Source organism: Tachypleus tridentatus, chromosome 2 (assembly GCF_004210375.1).
Source record: "Tachypleus tridentatus isolate NWPU-2018 chromosome 2, ASM421037v1, whole genome shotgun sequence".
NCBI classification, from domain to species: domain Eukaryota; kingdom Metazoa; phylum Arthropoda; class Merostomata; order Xiphosura; family Limulidae; genus Tachypleus; species Tachypleus tridentatus.
Window position 1 is genome coordinate 35,767,368 of NC_134826.1, and position 22,482 is coordinate 35,789,849.

At 31.3% G+C, this 22,482-nt stretch overlaps 1 protein-coding gene across 7 annotated transcripts in view; it reads right to left on the reverse strand.

Annotated features, from left to right (window-relative positions):
• Positions 1–607: 607 nt before the first annotated feature.
• LOC143240933 (transcription factor RFX4-like) overlaps positions 608–22,482 on the reverse strand; it is a 58,010-nt gene continuing 36,135 nt past the window's right edge. For 3 of the 7 annotated variants that reach the window (XM_076484202.1, XM_076484211.1, XM_076484220.1), the window contains exons 12-19: positions 19,498–19,610; positions 9,223–9,281; positions 8,227–8,371; positions 5,652–5,746; positions 4,339–4,453; positions 3,697–3,819; positions 2,942–3,025; positions 608–1,409 (exon numbers count right to left, since the gene is read on the reverse strand). In XM_076484202.1, coding sequence (XP_076340317.1) covers positions 1,228–1,409; positions 2,942–3,025; positions 3,697–3,819; positions 4,339–4,453; positions 5,652–5,746; positions 8,227–8,371; positions 9,223–9,281; positions 19,498–19,610 — 916 coding nt within the window. In that variant the 3' untranslated portion in view covers positions 608–1,227. The remainder of the gene's footprint in view (positions 1,410–2,941; positions 3,026–3,696; positions 3,820–4,338; positions 4,454–5,651; positions 5,747–8,226; positions 8,372–9,222; positions 9,282–19,497; positions 19,611–22,482) is intronic. The other 4 variants (XM_076484259.1, XM_076484228.1, XM_076484249.1 and 1 more) reach the window with 4 other exon arrangements.

Here is a 22,482-nt window from a genome sequence, read left to right on the forward strand (position 1 = left end):
TAACTATCTGGCCAGCAAGGGCCATTCTGCAGTTTGTGTGTAGCTGTTGTAACGTATGAAAGGAATTTCAAAATGCAAAAAGAGAATACTGTTGCAAGCATTTACTATAAATAATAAGAGAATAAGAACATATTGTAAATAATATATAGTTGGTATTCTAAAGTGTAACAAAAGTTTCTGATGGAATATTAGAGCTATTGCAATGGAAAACAAAATGTTCTTCTGTTAAAAGGTCCGGCATGGTCAGGTTGGTTAAGGCATTTGACTCGTAATCCAAGGGTCACTGGTTTGAATACCCATTGCACCAAACATGCTTGCCCTTTCAGCCATGGAGGCATTAATGTGATGGTCAATCCCACTATTCATTGGTAAAATAGTCCAAGAGTTGGTGGTGATGACTAGCTGCCTTCCCTCTAGTCTTACACTGCTAAATTAGGGACAGCTAATGCAGATAGCCCTCAAGTAGCTTTGCATGAAATTCAAAAACAAACAAACATACCTTCTGTTAAATATGCTTGTTGATTGTAATGCTATGATTTATTTATATTTAATATATCATGAAAGATAGTAATAGAAGGAAAAAAAATGAAGAACCAATCAGCCTACTATTAATTTTGAATTAATTTTTATTCTAGTTTTTTCTTATAAAAATTGTTACAATTTGGTGTTTTTTCTTTAAAGGTCACTTCAAATTAAAATGTTTTAACATCAATTTGTTTTTGCTAATTTTGATCCAATAATAAAAATTATTAGGTAAAGCTGGACCTAAGTATCTGGAAAAATTATAATTACAATGTAAATTTAAAAAAATATATTTTATTATAAAAGTGAGTAACAGTTCTAAGTTGTAAAATTCATGTCAAACATAGAAGATCTGTAACTAATATAGATTATATGAAAGACAGTTACTTTGATAGGAATTAAACAATATTCCAATAATTAAGCGTTTTTTGTCACTTTAAATATATATAAGAATGACATTCCATATTTCTTAAATACAAAATGATGGTGTTCACATTATTAACTCTCAATGTTCAGAAGGGCTTTTGGTCAGGACCAAATATCTTGTAAAGCACGTTTAACACAAAATGTATTTTTTTCTCTCTCTCTGTCTGTTAAAAGACATTCTCACATCAACATGCTGACAAAGAACACATCAAAACAGTCAACATCCAAATCAGGTGATTAATTTTTGTTTCCTAAACTTTATATCCATGGCAACTTTTCCTACAACTCTGTTGCATTATAACTACCAAAAGAAGAAAGGGGTTTAAACAGTACACTGATACTATGGAGTTCGTCTTCTTGAAAAGCCAACGTTTCAGCAGACTGGAAATAGGTTAAGGAACCTTCTTCAATTTTTGAAGCATTGTCCATAGAGTCTGATGTCAAGTTGTGTGTGTTTTGACCTTCAAAAAAAATAAAAATTATGTATTTCAGTTTGTGTGTTGTAATGTCAGACGAACTTGTTTGATTCAAAATTCTCATTTAAAAAAATATACTTATTAAAGTTCCCATAAACCAAATAAGACTGATAATTATTCTGTCATGGAGAACATTTATTATTTATGATTTGTATGCATTAAGCTAGTATAGCGACATATGAAAAACAAAATATCTACTGTGAGATAAGGCTTTTATTTAAATGTTCTATGTGCTAAGATTTCCTTCTGTAACATGATTTTCAAAGACCCTGTATAACTTTATGCACAGCATTAATGATTATATTAAATGTTATTTTTCATGTTAAGCTAATAAACTCTTGGTCATAATAAAACGTATGATCTTTTTATTTATTAAATTAACACCATTTCTTATGAATTTAACTGATGTAGTCTTTCATTGAAACCAATGTGTCAATAATTATATTAGGTTTTATTAGGTTATACTAGAAAAGTAGATAGTAGAATTGAGAAGTAAAAATATTGTGGAAATGCATATGTCTTTGGTGCTGTTCACACTTTTCTTAACGAGAGAATTATTTTGCAGTTAATGAAAAGAATTTTGTCAAAACACATAAACTCAGAATTTCAACAAACTGCCTTACTTAAAATCTCAAACAAGTAACGCATAACTAGATTTTAATGTAAGAACATATATATGCCTATATATATAGCTCCTTTGACATTTGACATCAAATTTTGCTTGAGCTTCTGATTATGTAAATTTGACATAATTACAGATAAAACAAATATTTCAATTCTATATTTTGATTTTGTTTTCAAAAATGTTTTATAGAAGCAAAGAAGGATAGTATCTAGCATTAATCATAATGTTAAAATTAGGAAAAGTGCAAAATATGAATAAATTATTTAATTTTCATGAAAAACTACAAAAACAAAATATTTTATGTGCCTTCAGATATTACTGAGGTATAAAAAAGTCTAAACCTCTATTTTTAATATTTGGAAACATTTTTTCCTTCATATAGATTAGGTTTTATGAATGGTACTAATATCACAAAAATGAAAAATTCCAAATATTTTAGAAACCTAACTTATTTGTCAGTATATTTAATTGTTACAATAATGTTTCTAAAATTGAAACCAGTGAAAATTTTTTAATTTATTAATAGCATAAACCCCAGTAAATTTTACAGATTAAAAGCAATAAGACATCCCACATAAAATTACAGGTGTATATATCCCAAAACCTTTGACAAGAAAGTTAAATCCAAAGCATCTACTGTTAATAATGATTATAAGTAAGCAGCTTTGATTATCAAAATATCCAAGACACATCAAAATTTTGAAATTTTAGGAAATTTTCAGGTCAAAGAAAGAATTAACTACAGGTACCAGGATACTGTATGTCATAAAAGAAACGAAAGATACAACAAGTATTTAAACAGTAACTATGGCAAACTAACAAATATGGATCTTGCATATACATTCAGATTAATTTTAAAAATTACACAGTGTTAAGAAAAAAAAATATTTACTTAACGTTTGAGGTTTTGTGGCTTGGACGTTTTCTTCTTGTTTTCTATAATTAAAAGCACTTGGAAATTTTTTTTTAAAGTCATCTGTTAATTAGAAACCAAACACAATGAATGAAAGACCTTAAGCAAAACTGACATTTTTAATAAGCGAAACTGGGTGTAAACAATGATGAAAAACTTTATAGATACATATAAAATGGATGTCTTAAAATAATTTTTCAATTGATTCTAGGATTAAAGATTACAATAATTATAATCTAGTATTTCACTTCATAGATCTATTAAATTACATAATTACTAAAATAGAACATCACTCATACACATTACATCTTCAAATTTTTTTATGAACACAGACATGCATGTTCAACCACAAAAAGTAACGTATTTATTTTAGACATTGGAAACTGCATTAAATATTTATAGTTTTGGAGCTTTAAATGAATATGTGAAATACATATGGAACCAAAAAGATCTACACAAGATAGATCAATATTAGAATACAAATATTGAAAATAATAATTGGAAAATCACAAGTTTAGAAGGACTGAGACATACAAGAAAAATCTAAAAAAATGCTAAGATATTTCAGGTTTAAAACTAAAATCTGGATTACATTTTGTTATGTTGTAACATGAGGTTGTTTTCTTTATTTATATTTAAAATCACAAGAAAGTAAATTTATACAGTGATTAGGTACATATAAATATTGTTTATTTTGTTATTAATCAGTAGTTTCAAAAATTCCATAAACCTACCATAATTACTTGCAAAAACCAAAAGTTGCTGTAGACGTTTGTCGTTTTGTTGTTGCCTGTGGAAGGTGTCCATAACTAGCAAGATATACTCTTCTAAAGTAACACACAACAACTGAAAATACCCTAAATTGAAATAAAAAATTGAAAAAATTTTTAATTTCCATTATTAAAATGCAAATTGTTTAAAATATTAAAGTATCACATCACATGTATCTATTTTAAAGCTTTCAGTCCAATTTTATTTTATTTATTTAGAATAACCCAATCAAAGACACATATGTAAACATTTATTTTATTTTTAGTTATATTTTCTTAATATTTTCTACATTACAAATATTTCTCTACAAAACTGACAGTATACAAATTTTATTTTAAGATTACTTGTTAAATACACTGCATAGAGAGTATGTATTTGTTTATTCTATACTCACAAAAATGTATAAATTACAGAAAGATATCAAATCAGAAAATAAAGCTGTATAATATTCTGTATAGTCCGTGTAATGTTCACAAATATAGAATATTATTGACTGTTTTAATGAATAAAAACTTTATAACCTAATCACTTTTGAAAGGTGAACCTTTTTTTCCAAACATCATGAATTGACAATTTTAAAATATCTTCCTTATTGCACTCCTTACCAAAACTAGAAGCCTTCTGTAAAGTGAGTTCCCTTAGAATTAAAAATATTGTGAAGAACCACAGCAAAAATATATCTTTTTCCATTGTAGTTAGGAAACAGTCTTCTTTTCTTTGCTGAAGTAATTAATAAAACAATTTCATATTAAATAGTTTGATTATTACAGTTTTCTATTTTAATAATATGCCTCTATAAAAAGTGAATAATCAGTAGGTATGTAGGAAATGTTCTTTGGTTATTAGTATGTAGCTCCATTAAACAAAGGTTAATTAGGCAAATTACTAATGATACATGAGAGATTTACAAATATTTAAGTCTAAGAATAAATACACAAGACTGCAAAATAGCATAAAAAAACAGACAAGATAAAATGTTAAACACCAAAAATGTATATTGGAGGAACTATTTAAGAGACAAAGTATTGAGAGAAGTATATGAATATATGACCTCATACAATGAAAAAGAGTGAAAACATATTTGGTAGGATAAACAAATTCTGCTAAAAGCAGTTCTTGTTTATGTTTAAATAGACCAATATAATTTTGTAAAAATCTATCACTGTATGACAAATTCTACTTTTAGTGTAAATGATATATATCTGTAATAAAAACTTTATAAATATAAATAAAATGTAGGAAGACAAACAGAAAGTAATATGGTTTATAAAGTAAGTCTTAGTTTCTGGTAGTACCGCAAACGTTATATTAAACATTTTTTATTTTTCAGGACTTTTTAATTGAAATAATTATATAAATATAATTGTTTAATACCTCTTTATTTCCATCTAATTCCAAGGACATATTCACATTTTTTCATATAAACCTTGTATTTTTCTTACTGTACTACACAGTTTCTTCCAAAATATATTAACAAAAATAACAGTATAATATGTGTACTATAAACCATACAACATATGCCTCATACTATTTGGTAGTGTGCATTATTGACACATTGCATACTATATCATAGTGCTCCATATATATGCTCAGTTTCAAAACTTACAGTCTTGTTGTTGTTTAATCACAAACATCATCTATATTGAAAAAGGTTTTATGAATTTGATCAACTATCAGCTCAAATAATTTCTCATTATTTAATGATTCAAAAGTTGGAGAAAGCTCTTCCTAAATAATCATTAATACACAAACTAAATGTAGGTGATATGTGAAGTTTTACTACTGTTTAACTCAAGTACATATTTTGTTTTTGTAAACACGAAATAAGCAATTTTTGTATCATTTCTGTTGAAAAGTTAAAAATAATTTGTAGTAAGAACTACTAATAACAAACTTAACCATACAAGTAAATACACACCTTTCCAAATAATTCTTTTATAATACCATCCACCAATTCTGTGAATTCTTCAATATTTGCTTGTTTTTTCAGTAGATATAAAACTTGTTGAAAACCTGTTTTAGGAAAAATGAAAGCTATTAGGTATAATGAATATAAGCATAAAGAGGTTGTAATGTCATTCTATAGGTTTTTGGTTAGACTATATTTGGAATATTGTGTTCAACCTCAGACTCCTTATCTCAGGGTTGTGAAGAAGGTTACACAGTGGACATGCAAACCACTTACTATCTTTTTGTTAGTCCTTTAAAAGTATGCAGGTAACAGAGGATTGGAAATTAGTTAATGTAACTCTTCCTTTCAAAACAAGTGATAAAAATTGTTCCAGTAAATTGAAACAAATTAATCTTACATTAGTTTTGGAAAGTCTTTTGAAAGATGCTTTGCAATATCACTTAAATTTTAGAATTTTATTGGACAGTCAATATGGTTTCACGAAGGGAAAATCACACCCTACAATTCTTGCTTGTTTGTTTTTTAATTGTGAACAAAGCTACACAAGAGCTATCTGCACTAGTTATTCCTAATTTTGCAATGTAAGACTATAAGGGAAGGTACCCAGTCATCACCACCCACTGCTAACTCTTGGGTTAATCTTTTACCAATGAATACTGGTATTGACCATCACATTGTAATGCTTTCACTGCTGAAAGGGCGAGCATGTTTGGTGTAATGGAGATTCAAACCTGTGACCCTCATATTATGAGTCCAGTACCATAACCACCCGAGCAACAGGTCTTTTGACATTCTTGTTAAAGGTTGCTGCTTATGTAGATGAGAGTGAGAGTGTTTATTTGTTGTATCTAAATTTTCATAAAGCATATAACAAAGTGTCCCATAAAATGTTTGTAAAAAATTATCTCTATAGGTCTGGAGGATAAATTAGCAAACTGGATAGAAGAGTGACTGGATGAAGGAATAAGAACTGCTGTTCCAAATGGAGTTCAGTCAAACTGGATTAATGTCACAAGTGGATTTTTACTTATATTAATGACATATATGAAGGAATGGTCAGTAAATTTCTTAAGTTACAAGATGATATTAAGGTCTTGGATGTTACTGGCTGTGAAGAGGATGCTGCTGAATTACAAAAGGATTTAGATCATTTAGTGAGTTGGCAAATAAATGGCTGATGGGTTTTAATGATAATAAGTGCAAGATAATGCATGTGGGTCATTATAATTTGCATTATAAGTTTAATTAGATGGGAATAAACTTAATGCTGTTATGAAGAAAAGGGGTCTTTTTGTAATAATCAATCATTTTCTAAAGCCAACCATGCAATGTGCTATTGCTAGTAGTAGGGCAAATAGGATTTTAAGTTAAATTTATAAAAATATTGAACACAAGCCTGAAGATGCTATAATTTCATTCTATAGGTCACTGGTTAGGCCACATTTGAAATACTGTGTTAAATCTTGAGCTCTTCACCTCAGGAAAGACACTGAATTATTGGAAAGGGTTCATAGAAGGGTTAATAGAATGGTGTTTGGGATGGAGGGATTGTCATACAAGGAGAGGTTGAAATCTCTCAAACTGTTTTCTTTTTAAAAAAGATGAGTTAGGGGAATCTGACTGTATAAGATTTTAAAGGCAATTGATGGTGTTGATTCATTATCTTGTTTCTTATTCATTGGTGAGAATAATAGGACTAGGGGACAAATATAAATTTTGGCAGGGAAGGAGTCATTTTCAGCTAAGACAGTTTCATTTTTCTAACAGGGTGGTTGGCTGTTGGAATATATTGCCTTCAGATATAGAGGCAGTAAATTTAAGTGAGTTTAAGAAAATGCTTGATAATTATATGAATGGTAAGGGCTGACTTTAAATTGTTTTTTCTCATTATTTGAATTTAGTTTGGAGGATGGAACAGCCAAGATGGACCAATAGGTCTCATGTTGTCCTACAACATTATATTATTGTTATGTTATAAATGTTTGAAAAGATTCTGAGGAGCTGTATTAAGATGATAGCTAGGATGAAAATGTTATCATACATATCTTTGTACTTGTTTTCTTTTGAAAGACGAAATGTTAGAAGGAATCTGATCATGGTGTTTAAGATTGTTGAGGAAATTGACAGTGCTTATGCAGTTTTTTTTTGGCATATTTAATGGTAAGACTACAGATTACAAATATAAATTTTGGCAGGAAGACTTAAGACAATTATTTTTTATAGGATGTCTGGCTTCTGAAACAGGTTACTTTCAGATGTGGTGCATGCAGTTAATTTAAGAGAATTTAAAGGAAAGTTTGATTAATGCTTCAGTGATAAAGAACTCGCTTTAATTTTTTTCTTAAGGTTTTAATTTTTGTGGATAGGGTAGCCTAAATGGACCAGAAGGTCTTTTGCTGTTCTTTAATGTTATTTTATTTATTGTTTACATTGTTAAAACAAAATAATGGGCACACATACATATTTACACCAACCAAATAAATTTTGAAATGTCGAGTTTTTCACATCATTCACTGATGAAGTGGCATTTATGACTTGACTCCAAGTCTAAAATTCTTTATGGAATATAAAATTTACTCACCTTCTTTAATTCTATTTTTCAAGTGAACATCAGGGTTCTCGCACAGAAACATAGACTCAATGGTAATGTTATCCATACTTATATTTTCTAAGTCCTTAATCATTTGATGTACTTGTTCTTGGTTAGCTAATACCAAGGAAGTGCTCTGGAAAATGTCATATTACAACTCTTGTTTTTACAAGTAAGACTAATATTCTCTTAACTGCAAATAATAAATAAAAATTGTAAAAATTAAAATAAATGAAATATAAACATGTATTTAAGTTTACATAACATCGTAAGAACAAGGTACCATAATAACATCTTACAATAGTAATCTTTCACAAAATCAAAGATTTTAGATTTGCTCAATAAGCAAGAGCTAAAACATCAGAAATTGTAATCAAATATTACCCTTCTTCAGAGAATACTCTGTCTTTTATTTAATTGATTCTCACAAATGTTTGTGAACTCTTCTCAATGCTTTTAATCATCTTTCATAAATTTGTTTTTAAGCATAAAGTCACAAAAATAGGTTTCTCTCAATCATATTTATGGTTCTCAATAATACATTGTATTTAAAAAAAACTAACAGTATCAATGCAATGTGTACGTGGATCAAATATTATCTTCATAACTGACCAAATGTTATTTTATGATTAGCTACAGACATTAAATCTTTGATGGTGTGGCAATATGTGTTTTTGCAAACTCAACACTTTTAGAATAAATAACATTTAACAAAAAGTTTATTGAATACCACACGTGTGAAAACATTCATACATTAAAATTATGGAGTAGACAGCTATTGTTATATTCTTTTGTTTTAAAAGCAAAAACAAATTTACTGATTTTAACATCACTTTTGTGCCTTTATGAATGTTCCATTAGTTACTATTTTTGAGAACATATTTGATGAGTTTATTGGTGTTTTTGCCTTAATTCACATTCTGTTTTGTTATGAGGACTCAAGTCTGGCACTACAAATCTGGGTATACAAAAAGACATAGAACTTACCTGAGACAAATGTATGAAACATAATTGTCTCTTCATAGTTCCTAAAAATTCATGGAAAACTAAAAAAAAAAATTCTATAATTAACAAGTTATAATAGAAATGTTTAAAATTTTAAATTAAGGACATAAGCATGGAACATTCTAAAAATATACCATAGTCATTTGTCATTCTTCTATAAATAAATTACTTTATAACACACAGTAATTTCCAATAGGGCAAGAGTAACTCATTTTTAATAGTATATTTATGCAGAAAGTGAAGAATATTATTTTAGTATGTCAAGCTTATGTACTTTTTTTAAATTACTCAATTCTTAAACAACAAACAGAACAGTGGAAGAAAAGGATTACTTTAGTGCTCAGGGTAAGATTAATGAGCAGCATGAACATATAAGAAAACACTTAGTAAAATAGTTTGTTAGTTTTAATAACTGAGATTAACAATTTTATAATATATATCCTATCAATGAATAAATAAATTCAAACACCTCCTTATATCATTAAGGGTCACAGAATACAACCATGCCACAAACAAAACTATCAAGTCGATTCATCATATTTTTGTGAAGATACATAGTCAAACAATGTGGTAAAAATCATCAGGTCATGGCCATGTGTTATAATACTGTAGGTATGAAATTTCTTACATTTTTATTAAAGTCCATATAAGCAGATTAAATTATTATAGAACACCTTTTGACAAGACAAATTATTTTCCTCTATTTCTGTCATTATAACAGAAGCTGTGAAACCCACTTTAGTAATCACCTGTTAATTTGCAATATATATATTATCTGAATGAAGACTACATCTTTCTACAAACTACTAAATATTATAATGTAACACTACAAACTTAGAGCAATGAGAAAAATTCCAGAGCTTCGAGTAACGTGACATCAATTCCCAACAACTGATCTAAACAACAAATGATTCAAAAATGCTATTTAACCAAACTTGCAATAAATTGCTTCTAAAAACAGTAAACTTACGAATCACACTTTGTAACTACAGAATTCATAACTCTGGCATTAAATTTAATTGAAACACTCATGTATATCTAACAATAAGTTCCCTTCATGAGAAATATTAACAATATTTTTTACAATACATGCAAAGATTGGTTTCAGTTCATACATAGCCTCCTTATATGTTCTGCACAAACACTGCAGTCCTCTTGTTAGTGTCTCATTGTACAGGACTTCTGGTAGGGCTTCACATTGACAAAATACCTGTTCATAGTCCCAATCTTCTGCTGTACAAGATCTATCTTGCCTTGTTTATCTGCAAAAACATCTGCGTACTGGGACAGCAGTTCTTGTAGGTCTGTTTTCTGCTTGACAGTCAGTTTTTCACTTAGGTTGATGGTTTTTAATATATTATCTCTGCTTAGTGATCTTAGGTCTAATAGGTTTTCATCTTCTACGAAAATGTCATTATTTTAATGGTTCTGTATCCATGACTACCACACCTGCCATATTCATTTGAGACTAAATATCTGCACCCATTAGGTCGTCTTTCTTCTCAAAGTACCTCTTTAGCAGATTGGTTTGGTATATATTTGTCTTCCTACCCACTTTCACCTTATAGTCCATTATATTTGTCATTTCATGCACCTCAAAAGGTCCTTTCCACTGCAGTTTATATTTATTGTTATCCATAGGTAGCAGAACCAAGACCTTCTGTCTGGTCTTCAAATGTCAGTTCTTGGTTTTTTGCCATAAACGTGTTTTTGATTGTCTTTGATATCTTTAGCTTTCCCAGTAGAACAACTTTGATAGATTTGGTACAGTACTCCTTTCTGATCCTCTATTTTGCAGATTCTCTTAACCTTGATCTTGTGTTCAACCTTCTCACTGATAATGTCCCAAAGTTTCTGAAGGGAAGGATCTTTCTTCTGTGCTTCCTTCAGTTCCCATAAACATTCACATGGAATATCACCTCTCAAGGCTTGATGTCTTGCTTATTCTTCTTTCTTTCTGCTCTAGTTGTGACTGCAGATTCTTCACTGGTCTCCTTTTGTCTGTTTCCTTCAAACTTCTACCACCTAGTACATTTACAATCATCAAGTAACAGATGGGTGTCTTCATGAGTGCATTATAATGTACTGGTCGATCCCACAACTTGCTGGTACAAGAGTTCGTGGTGGGTGTTTATGACTAGCTGCCTTTGTTTTGGTCTTTCAGTGATAAATTTGGGGTAGCTAGCATAGAAAACCCTTGTGCAGCTTTGTGCGAAATTGAAACCAAACCAAAATTTTCACTTTTACTAAATTATCTGCTAACTTGCATTAAGTGTGTCTATATACATATATATATATAAATTTCGAATGTCCAAGTAAAGTGACGTAAATTAATAACAATTGAATATACAAAAAATTATTTGTAAAAGGTTACATACTCAAATCTATGATAAACTATCACTCCTCAAATACTACATCTAAATCTACATGTTTCTCTAACATCTTATAAATATAAATATAGCCGTGTGATATTCAAAAGTAAGAACACAGTTAACTGTTCATTAAAACAATGAGTGATTTGTAGATGAAATGTTTGAAAAACAGAAGTAGTGACTCATTACAGCTGGGATGAAAACAACAAGTTTTGATGTTAAAATAGGCACTACTTATCACTGGTTGACCATACAAGTTGGAACGCTATTATGTTGTAATTAAAGTTAAAGTAAAGAAAAATGTAAATAGAAGAGTAACGTGAAAAACAGAATTACTCTAAGATTACAGTAAAATTCACATAATAAAGAAAAGGTAAACACACGTTCAGTGGGTAACATTATTTGACTTAATAAAAGGATGAAAATTAACTCATAGAAATCACAAATCAATGTGATTGAAAATACCAAAACTGCTATCACAATTCATATTATTTCTGTAACTGGCCAATCATAAAATTCAATAAACATCTTTTGGACGTCTCTCAATCTGTTCTACACAGCAATTACAGAGCAATTTCATGTATACAAGATAAGATCAATATACTTACCCAGTGAAACACTGCATAGTTTCCTTGATCATAACTTGCTACAAAAAGTTACATCTAGAGTTGATTGAATTGGTTTGGTATTTAGATAGATTGATGCTTAGTAGAATTATCAAATATATGTTATCAACTGATGTGAACATATTATGCAGAGAATAAAATTAACTCATGTATCAAAGGACAAACTGGATTATTCAAGCAGGTTGTCACATGCGTTTTTTCATGGAAAGGTAAGGAGAGAGAAGGTATCTTCTAAAAATTCCTCAGAAAATCAGTGGAGTTCCTCAAAAAAAAGTGTGTGGTAGATAAATACTGTAGGAGAGACGTAAGGGTAAGAAAGTGAAGAGTAAACAGGGCCTGAGATAAACATACATGATTATCAGGTTAGTCTCTCATACTGGTAGTAATGATACTCAATTGCTGAGAATCAAGAAAGGGGTAATCTGTTTGATGATAATCCAAGGCAAACTAAACTGTGGTTCATGGAAAGTGAGGCTTGCTAGCCTGGCTCATAACTGAGAAACAAAATCAGAAAAAGGAGAGAAAAGAAAATTCTGGAAGGAATAGTTGTCATGTAAAAAGATAGGAACAGGATTGTAAAAAATCAGAGAAAGAGATTAAATGAAACAAGCCTCAGAAATCATGTTAGGCCTACCAAATTATACATGAGAGGTGCAGGAAGACAGTATACTGAGGAGGAGGTAAAAAGTTGTCAGAGTTCTCATTATCACTAATAGGTTTAACATGTTCAGGAGAAAGTTGAACACTATCGAGAGAAGAAGGTAGACTCAGATAATGTTCAATCTCTCAATAAGTTAAGGACGAAAATTCTCAACTGAGTTCCCGTATCTGAAGCCTGTGTAATTCTAATGATAGCAAGTAATAGAATATCCAAAGTAGGTAACAGTGTCATAAAATTCGAAAATTATTAAAATGAAAATAATAAAAATCAAGGTAAGTTCTTACTAGAAACTTCCAAAAATTAAAGAGTAGAAAAAGATATAAAATATCTTTCCATATCATATCACAACACTAAGAAGAAAAACGTGTGATGAGAGTGCAATCAAATAATGTCTTGAATACAGCATTGCCTTGTGAGAAGTGATAGTTTGGTATAATTGAATAAAGGGAGTCGTGTGTCAGGAGTGTGTGAATTTACACTTGATGATTTGCAGGTGAATTGCAGTTGAAACACGATAATCATGGGGGAGTACAAAGCTTGTGGCATGCAACAAAATGTTTTGCATTTCGAGGGCAGCACTGAATGAGAATGGCAATATATGAATACCATATTTTCCTGCTGAAATCCACAATACTTGGACTTAATTATAGAAATCTATCATTTTAGTGCTGTTAAACTATATGTGTAGTGATTCAGCTGCTACATCTGTTCTACCTCAGAAAGTGTTGCTACAACAATAGGATATCTCAGCATGAATTGAACTTCTCATGCGCAATAGTCTCCTAATGTATAGTTCTTTGTCATAAGAAATGTTCTGAATGTTATGCAGTTTGCATTACAGAGCTGCTGAAGAAATAACACAAACTGTTTTAATGGCATAGCCACACTGAAGTACAAGTTTGTGGGCCATGTAGTGTGTCTGTAAAACAAAAAGTTAAAACTTTGACTTAACTTGCACACTTACACCAGCTCTGTGACCTACCATAGTATCAGCTCCACCTGTACCATTTTTTCATGTCAAATGTTGGGTAATTGTATAGGGTTTGTCACCATCACGCTTTACACTTCATAAGTAGGATGTCTCGAAATTGTTTTCATGCACCAGTTATTGTACACAAATGACTAACTTTTTCCTATATAATATGACTAATCTGTCGTGACATCATAAAATTTACATCTCCGAAACTTTCCACAATGTTTGGTATGATATTCTGCACTTCATTGTCCAAATTAAAATTTTCATTTCAGTTTTAAAACCAATCAGGGAAGAAAAATCAAGAAGTTTATTTATTGTTTCACTTAGAAGCTCTTACTTTGCACGCTTTTAGGTTTCATTTTTACACTCGTTCTTAACTGTATCTGAATGATCACTGCTCTCTGCATTGTAACATTTAATTGTCATATAACCACCTGAAAAAAGTTTTGAAACTCCATAAGAGTGTTGTGGCTATTTAGCTTATTTCTTGACATTTCAAATTTTAATTTTTTAATACGCTTCATATAATGTTGGCACATTCTTGCTGGTCTATATTATCATGAGTTAGACAACTTACTACAACTTGCACAATTTTGTAATTAACATTGTGTTATTCTAGACATTAATTAGTGTTCCTTTTCTGACTTACAAAGTTATTTTCTTATCTAACTGCCACTCCCGTCCTACCATATTTGATTCAAATCTTTTCTTCTCTCTCTATGTATTGATTTCTGTGAAACAAAATAAGCCAGTATTCTTCAATCTGTTTTAAATTGTATGGAAAGAGAGGGAGGTAAGACTTTTTTTTTGAAAATCTATTTGTCATGTGGCGATTTTAAACGTGGCACGTACCGTATGTTTTTTATGGGTTTTCCATTCTGAAATTTTCAGTTACTTCATCCAGCTAGGAAATGACAACTGAAGTAGGTTTAAGAGTTTCAAATGTAGACATAAAAACTTTTGACTGAATTCTGTTTTAATAAAGGCATCTTGAATGTCGAAGTGAAACGTGCAAGTATATCGAAGTTCAATTTCAAAATAAGGTTCTTAGCTGTAAAATTGAAATATCAGTCTAGAGAGTTGAGAGTTAAATGACCCCCCTCAGGCATATCTTCTTTATATAACTTTGCTTAGCTCAACAGTTTTATTTTACTACAGTGAATAAAATTAAACCTATATTATTTTTTCCTACTTAAACATGTACTTACATTGTATAGTTTTAAGTTCAATATCTTTATTTTATTATAATAAACAACATTTAACATCAAACCTGTGTTACTTTCTTCTACTCAAACAGTTTTAAGATAATTCGTTCATCTATAAAATACAAGAAATATGATTTATTTTTTCGTATTTTAGTCAGTTGTATTAATATAATAAAATGTGGCTGCATGGTGCAGTTGTCCGTGGGGAACTGCTTCTACAGAAGAAGTGACTAGGTCATTGGTAAAGTGATATGTTTGATAAAACTGAAAGAAGCTGTCACAAACCTTTACTTCTCGTATAGAATAGTTAATAATGGAAATAAAGATTAAATTATGTTGTTTGTTCTAATTTTAGTAATAACAAAATAATTTCTTCATGTAATATAATTCACAAAATAATTGTCGTTACATTGCTAAACCTACTGTTGATTGACTGATATTGATAACAGATCATCCGAAGTTGGATGATATTTGTTCAAACGCTTTTTGTAGTCAGGGGTTGATTACTGAGGTAGATTCTGACTATTGCGATACTATTGGAATTGTACTGAACAACAAATTCAACTGTATAATTGAGCGTGTATGTATCATATACAAGTTGGGCCCGGCATGGCCAAGCGTGTTAAGGGGTTCGACTCCCGGTCGCACCAGACATGCTCACCCTCCCAGCCGAGAGGGCGTTATAATGTGACGGTCAATCTCAATATTCGTTGGTAAAAGAGTAGCCCAAGAGTTGGCGGTGGGTGGTGATGACTAGCTGCCTTCCCTCTAGTCGCACACTGCTAAATTAGGGACAGCTAGCGCAAATAGCCCTCGAGTAGCTTTGCGCGAAATTCACAAAAACAAACAAACATATACAAGTTTGTCTTTAAAATTAATTTCTAAAAATGTCAGTTACACTGATTTGTCATTATTATGTGATTTAATTATATGATCTACCACATAATAGTTGAAATGTAATCGTATTTAACAAAATATTGGTATAATAGTTACAGATTTGTACTTTGTAGGCCAGGGTTACTATATAATTCTAATTGTGTGTGTTGAACGTATGTTATTTTGCTACGCGTATTACAATGTAGTTTGTGATGTATACATCCAAATTCGAAACTAGCGCATCGTTTATCATCAATCATATAATTGGGCAATATTTTTATAGCTGAGCAGTAAATAAAACAATTGGAAGTTTCACATAAATGACACCTGTTTCAAATTCAACCAATTAAAACCAAAAAAAAACAAAAAGTATAAAGTTTTGGAATTAATCAATAACAATTTTAAAAAGAAGAAACTTTCAGACATAAAACAATAAAAAAAACTTGTCTGTTTTCTTTCAGTTAAAATCTCATGAGTGTTGCAACAGAAAAGCAAGATATTTTAATTAATAACTGCATCTTCAAAGAAATATTTCAATAAAATATAATAAAATATACTATGTGATGTAATACTATGATGATAGTAAATTTCTAAACAAGTGAATTTTTTTTTTTCATGGATGGTGAACATAATGAATGTTAGATATGAGTACACTATCTTAGAACTATCAGACAATTCCAGAAAGGTCCCTAAGCCCAATAACTTTACGCAGGAACTGGCATATATAGCTGCCCAGAGGACGTTTATTTCTGCTAGTGTAGATAAAATAGAATATAATTATTCAACACGTTTTGCATGTTTTTCAAAGCAGAGGTTACATTTGAAGAATCCAGGGTATACGCTTACGAATAGTTTCATTTTATTAGGGTGTGGGGTGAAAATTACTATATCATATAAAAAAATAAAAACAAAACATGAAACACATTTAACAAGAGAATAAACATTTAAACTGTGAATGTAAATAATCTATAACTTCACGGCTAATACAGAAAAGAAAACAGCTATGTTGGACTATTTATTTCATGTTTTTGAACAATTCTTTTTAATATTTTGAGATGGTATCTTTAATAATCCTGAATGAAGTACGTTCGTTGTGTTGAGAACTGTATAGATAAAATGTACAATGTTATTGAAAGAAAACGTTTAACGCTCATTTGCTAGATTTCAGAAATTATGCAAATAAAATATAAAACCTTTAAAATGAAAATAACTTGAAGTTATCTCTATCATGAAACTCACGCTTCATGCAAATATTTTATTTAATAAATCTTACTTTTTCTAAATAACATACTTTTCACGTTTACTAATAGACTGCCAGGTTTCGTGACGATATACATTGTAAACGTAGAATGATAACAGTAATTTCTTATTGTTTTAAACTAATTTTACGGTGCCCGGCATGGCCAAGTGTGTTAAGGCGTGCGACTCGTAATCTAAGAGTCGCGGGTTCGCGTCCCGGTCGCGTCAAACATGCTCGCTCTTTCAGCCGTGGGGGCATTATTATATGACGGTCAATCCCACTATTCGTTGGTAAAAGAGTGCGCCAAGAGTTGGCGGTGGGTGGTGATGACTAGCTGCCTTCCCTCTAGTCTTACACTGCTAAATTAGGGATGGCTAGCACAGATAGCCCTCGAGTTGTTTTGTGCGAAATTCAAAACAAACAAACTAATTTTACCGTCTCTATTCACCTGTAAGCCTAAATGCACGAATAACAAGTGTAACAATAGACCTTTCTCGTACTGGAGAATTAATATCTATTATCATTCTAAATTTCCTATGTGTATTATTCAAATCATTTAAATAATACAAACCGAGTGAGAAAAACAATCAAGTTTGCAAACTACTGTAAACGTTGATAGATGAGAGCACTACTGCCGATTATTGTCAATTCTACAATTTACCATAGATGTTATCGTGACGTTCATGATTGCAATCTACATACTGTTCAAGGTATCGTTTCACTCCTAGTTGTGGTTTCCTTTCTGTCAATTGTCTGTTTATAAAAAACAGTTTTTTTTAGCCTTAGCTATTTGTGAACGATAGGTTTATATATTTGAAATCGGTTTTATCCACAGTTTCCTACAACCAACGTATTTACCAAAATCTGGTCAATATGTTCTAGTGAGTTCTTATTCTTGAAGTGAAGAAGTGCACACATCCTGAAGAATAAAATGTCTTTAGGCTATGTTTCCTATAAAATTACTCGATTATTGCTATATAATAATGAAATGAAGTGTAATATAACACTTTTTCATTACATCTCATGTTAACTTTGCTATTCAACATGCCTTTGGAGTTTCGTTCATACACCTTGTTGGCTGGGAAGGCTGACAACGTTACAATAAAATGCATCGAATTTCATTCAACGCATGTTTCACATTACTCTCCCTGATCATGAGCCTTTTATGCCTGGGCTGATCATCAATGTCCATTAGACCACACCATTTAAGTGCCAGGATGTTATGACCAGCCACTTGCTCCCACCGTGACTCTTCAATACTGTCATATGTTCCTGTCTATGAAATTTAATTATTTGAGGCCACCTGGAATTTCCTAGTGAGGCATTCTCTTGATCTCAAGGGTGAAGTCAGAATGTGGACACTGATCTCATCGTGACCAGCATAATCTCTGGGCTCAAATGAATGCTCCTCATTGAGCTTGCTGCATTATTAGACCAAGTCCTTGCAACTACCACAGTTTTCTCTGCTCTTCCATGAATTTTACATGTACTATTGAAGTTACCTTCCATGATAGCATGATTTACAAATGCTTTTGTATCAGAGAGCAAATAGAAAAATATACACCCTAAAACTATGTAATAATAATCCATTGAACACACACAGCACCGAATTTATATTTTACAATGAATCTGTAGTATCCAGATACAATGAAATCTCTCATGTAGTTAAAATTAACTGCAAAACAAAAGTTGAGGACTGTTAAGCAAAAGATAACTTGAACAAAAATAGCATAAGTGACCAAAATAAATCTCTGTTCATAAAGCTATATGCATGTTCAAACTTACTAGCTCGCTTCTAATCTGAATGATTACTGTTTACCAACCAGAGTAGTGAGAAGGGGTAAGAGTTGAAGACAGGAAAGTGACAAATCAAAAGAAAAACAAAGAGACAAAATGATAGAAGTGCCCTTATAGTCATACTGAAGTCCAACTTAATGTTGTACCCTTTAGGTTATATCAATTTTAACCATTAATCTACGTACAGTTCTAACCATCTAAAACTTGTTTCATGGTTCCATTTGTTTTAGATTAGTTATATCTGTAAATCTGTTTTCATTCAATATCATGTTTAGTCAAAAAAATCCTTAAATACACTTATAGATACAGCTGAAAATATCTTAACAAGAGATATTTTAAATTGTATAACTTGTTGAATTATTATATGTTAAAATAATTCTGCCTCTGATATCACTACTATGTCAAAACTACGTTAAAACAGGTTTTAAGTTCCAACAAGCTAGTAATAACATTAGCCTATTATTTTACTTTTATTTAAATTTAATACAAGATGGATTTTTCTACCTTCAAGTTTTGTTATGAAGAGGCTCTCTGGAACTGCATGTAATGCTTCATTCAACCATACATCCATGGACTTCACAAAGTTTAAGATTTCCTCTTGTAGACTAGAAAATAAACTGTTTTACATTTTTTTTATCTATGAATTATGCCAATATCTACATTATTTTGAAATGTTTTCTATTATTGAAGTAAGTTAATTTGTCCTTTGAAAGTATATTACTTTTCTGGCTTCTTGTAATTCAATAAACAGAAAATGTTATCACTTTTATCATTTTTTTTCCGAACGACCTGACTAGGAAAACAAAAATATTTTGCCTGAGAATTTGCCACGACTCATTAACTTCATAACACAGTTTACCAAAGCTATTTATGCACCAAACGCAGACACTGGCCAAAGACCTTGTTGCTTGCAAGGTTCCATACCATTCACACAAAACATTGTAATTAATTCCAGTAATTACTACTGTAGTCACCTATGCATTTTGCATAGCAAATGAGTAATTTCTTTTTTTACCCAGAGTATTAGAAGAAGCAAAAACATAAAGTTATTTATGTGATATAAAGACAGTTATACCCTCTCCATAGTGGTGAATAGTATAAAAAAATGCAGATTTGAAGTTAATAAACATATGCACAATTAATACCAAAAATTGTTTTGTTTTATAAATTACAAGTACAATGTAATTAGGAAACTTTAAAACATATATGTTGCTCTTTTATCAATAAAGTTACATTCTATTTCAAAATTACTAGTAATTCCTTGGGGTTTAGAAAAATTATATCACATTCGGCATACTAGACGAGATTCATATTACGTGAGTATAGACATATACAATGTTTCAAGTTAACATCTTCTTCACATGACTAGGTACTTCAGATAGATAATTATCCACAGTATAGTTAGTTATTACCTCAGTTCACTGTTGAAAAAACGGTTGTGCATATGTCAAGCCTTAATTGAAACTCTCGCCCCGTCATGTATTGCATGCAACAGATTATAATGTAATCATCATTAGACTATAGCCATCCATCAACAGAAGGACAGCACATCCTATATGCTCAGTAAACACAACCATTTCCACTTCAACCATTCTAGCAAAGGATCGTTCTTGATGAGGCAAAAGAAACACCAGAAATGGGTAAATTCTGTATAGAAGTGAGAAAATGTTCAAAGTACATTTTCAGATGAGGAAAATGTTAACTTTCAAGATGCTACTAATCTTTCCACAGAACAATTACCTTGAATTCCATGTTAATAAGATGGTGGAAGCAAGAGCAGATAAATACATTAATAATACATTGGACCCGGCATGGCCAAGCGTGTTAAGGGGTTCGACTCCCGGTCGCACCAGACATGCTCACCCTCCCAGCCGAGGGGGCGTTATAATGTGACGGTCATTCTCACTATTCGTTGGTAAAAGAGTAGCCCAAGAGTTGGCGGTGGGTGGTGATGACTAGCTGCCTTCCCTCTGGTCTTGCACTGCTAAATTAGGGACGGCTAGCGCAGATAGCCCTCGAGTAGCTTTGCGCAAAATTCAAAACAATACAATACAATACTTGCCAGTTTCGAATACACCAGTTTTTGTTTCCAGTGGTTTATCATCATTTTTGAATGGCTTTTATGCTAGCAGTAAAAAATTAGTACATTTATTTGTTTGGAAATTGTATTATGAAAAAAGTGGTAAGATCTTGAGAGTAAATTTCATAAATTTTGAAGTTTTCCGATCGAATGCAGCACTTGCAATTGCCGGAGACGCTACAGTCGATTGCTAATTTATATAATTTTTCAACATGGTTTTTCTTACTTTCAGTTGAAACTACAGAACGAGAAAGCCTTGCATACAGAAAATACCAGTTAGCCAAAAAAAAGGCAATAGAGACACAAAGCCAGCCAAGATGAAGAACAAGATATATTCTTTATATAAAGAAGACACTACTCATGATAAGCATCAAAGTTGCAAATGCATACTGGAGGATTAAAATTTTGTAGGCCTTGATTTCACGTTATTTTAATGGGTTTTATACTATTTTACTGTAATAAACAGATACAGGAATGAATTATCTCAGGCCTGCATCATCAGGCAAACACAAGACTCATTTGACACAATTCTTAGAAATGTTCTGGTTCCTGGTGTAAAGGTGGCTTGTATTACACCTACAGGAAAGCACTTCGTTCCTACTTTTGACTGAGTAATATAACCACTTGGTCTCATACCACTGGAAGTACATTGACCCAAATGGGAACGTTCCATAATGAATTCTCAGCACCTTTGGATTGGAGAAGCTACGATTCTCTCTGTATTCCACTAGAAAAAAACAAATGGAAGAATTTGCATGGTGAAGAAGGCCAAATAAGTGCTTGCATTGAACAGGAATCACCACATCTGATAGACTGAACAATGTGTTACCATAAATAGGGAAATCTGGTGTTTTTCAGGATTGAAGGAAAGCTAGCACTTTTAGTATGCTCTTCCCCTGAAGTGCAGCTTGGAAGATATATTTATATATACTGCTGGAATCCAAAAGGCAGTAATGAACAAAGAGGAATCAATTCCATTGAAAACACCAGAGAAGGTAGAGAACAGTCTGTAGGAAAGTTCTGGTTTAAGTGAGCTAGTCAATCCACCCATCTGGGTAGAAACTCTTGAACATAATAGGCCAACAACTGAATGTAGTGGTTAAAGGCCCGAATGAGAAAGTTTAAAGCAAGGCAACAGAGGTTCTGAGAGTTACTACCTCCCTGCCAGTTCATGTAAGAAATTACATTGTCAGAATGGATCATGATAGGATAACAGACAGACAAAACAAAAGATGATGAAAACCTAGCTGAGCAGCTAACATTTTAGGAAACATTAATGCTGTAAAGCCTCTATTTTGAAGATCAAACTCTGGATATGGTACAAGTCTCTATAACCTCACTCCACCGAGACAGAGAGGCGTTGGTTCAAATGTTTTGTGTATCTCTGTTTGCTGTTAATTAATGATGAA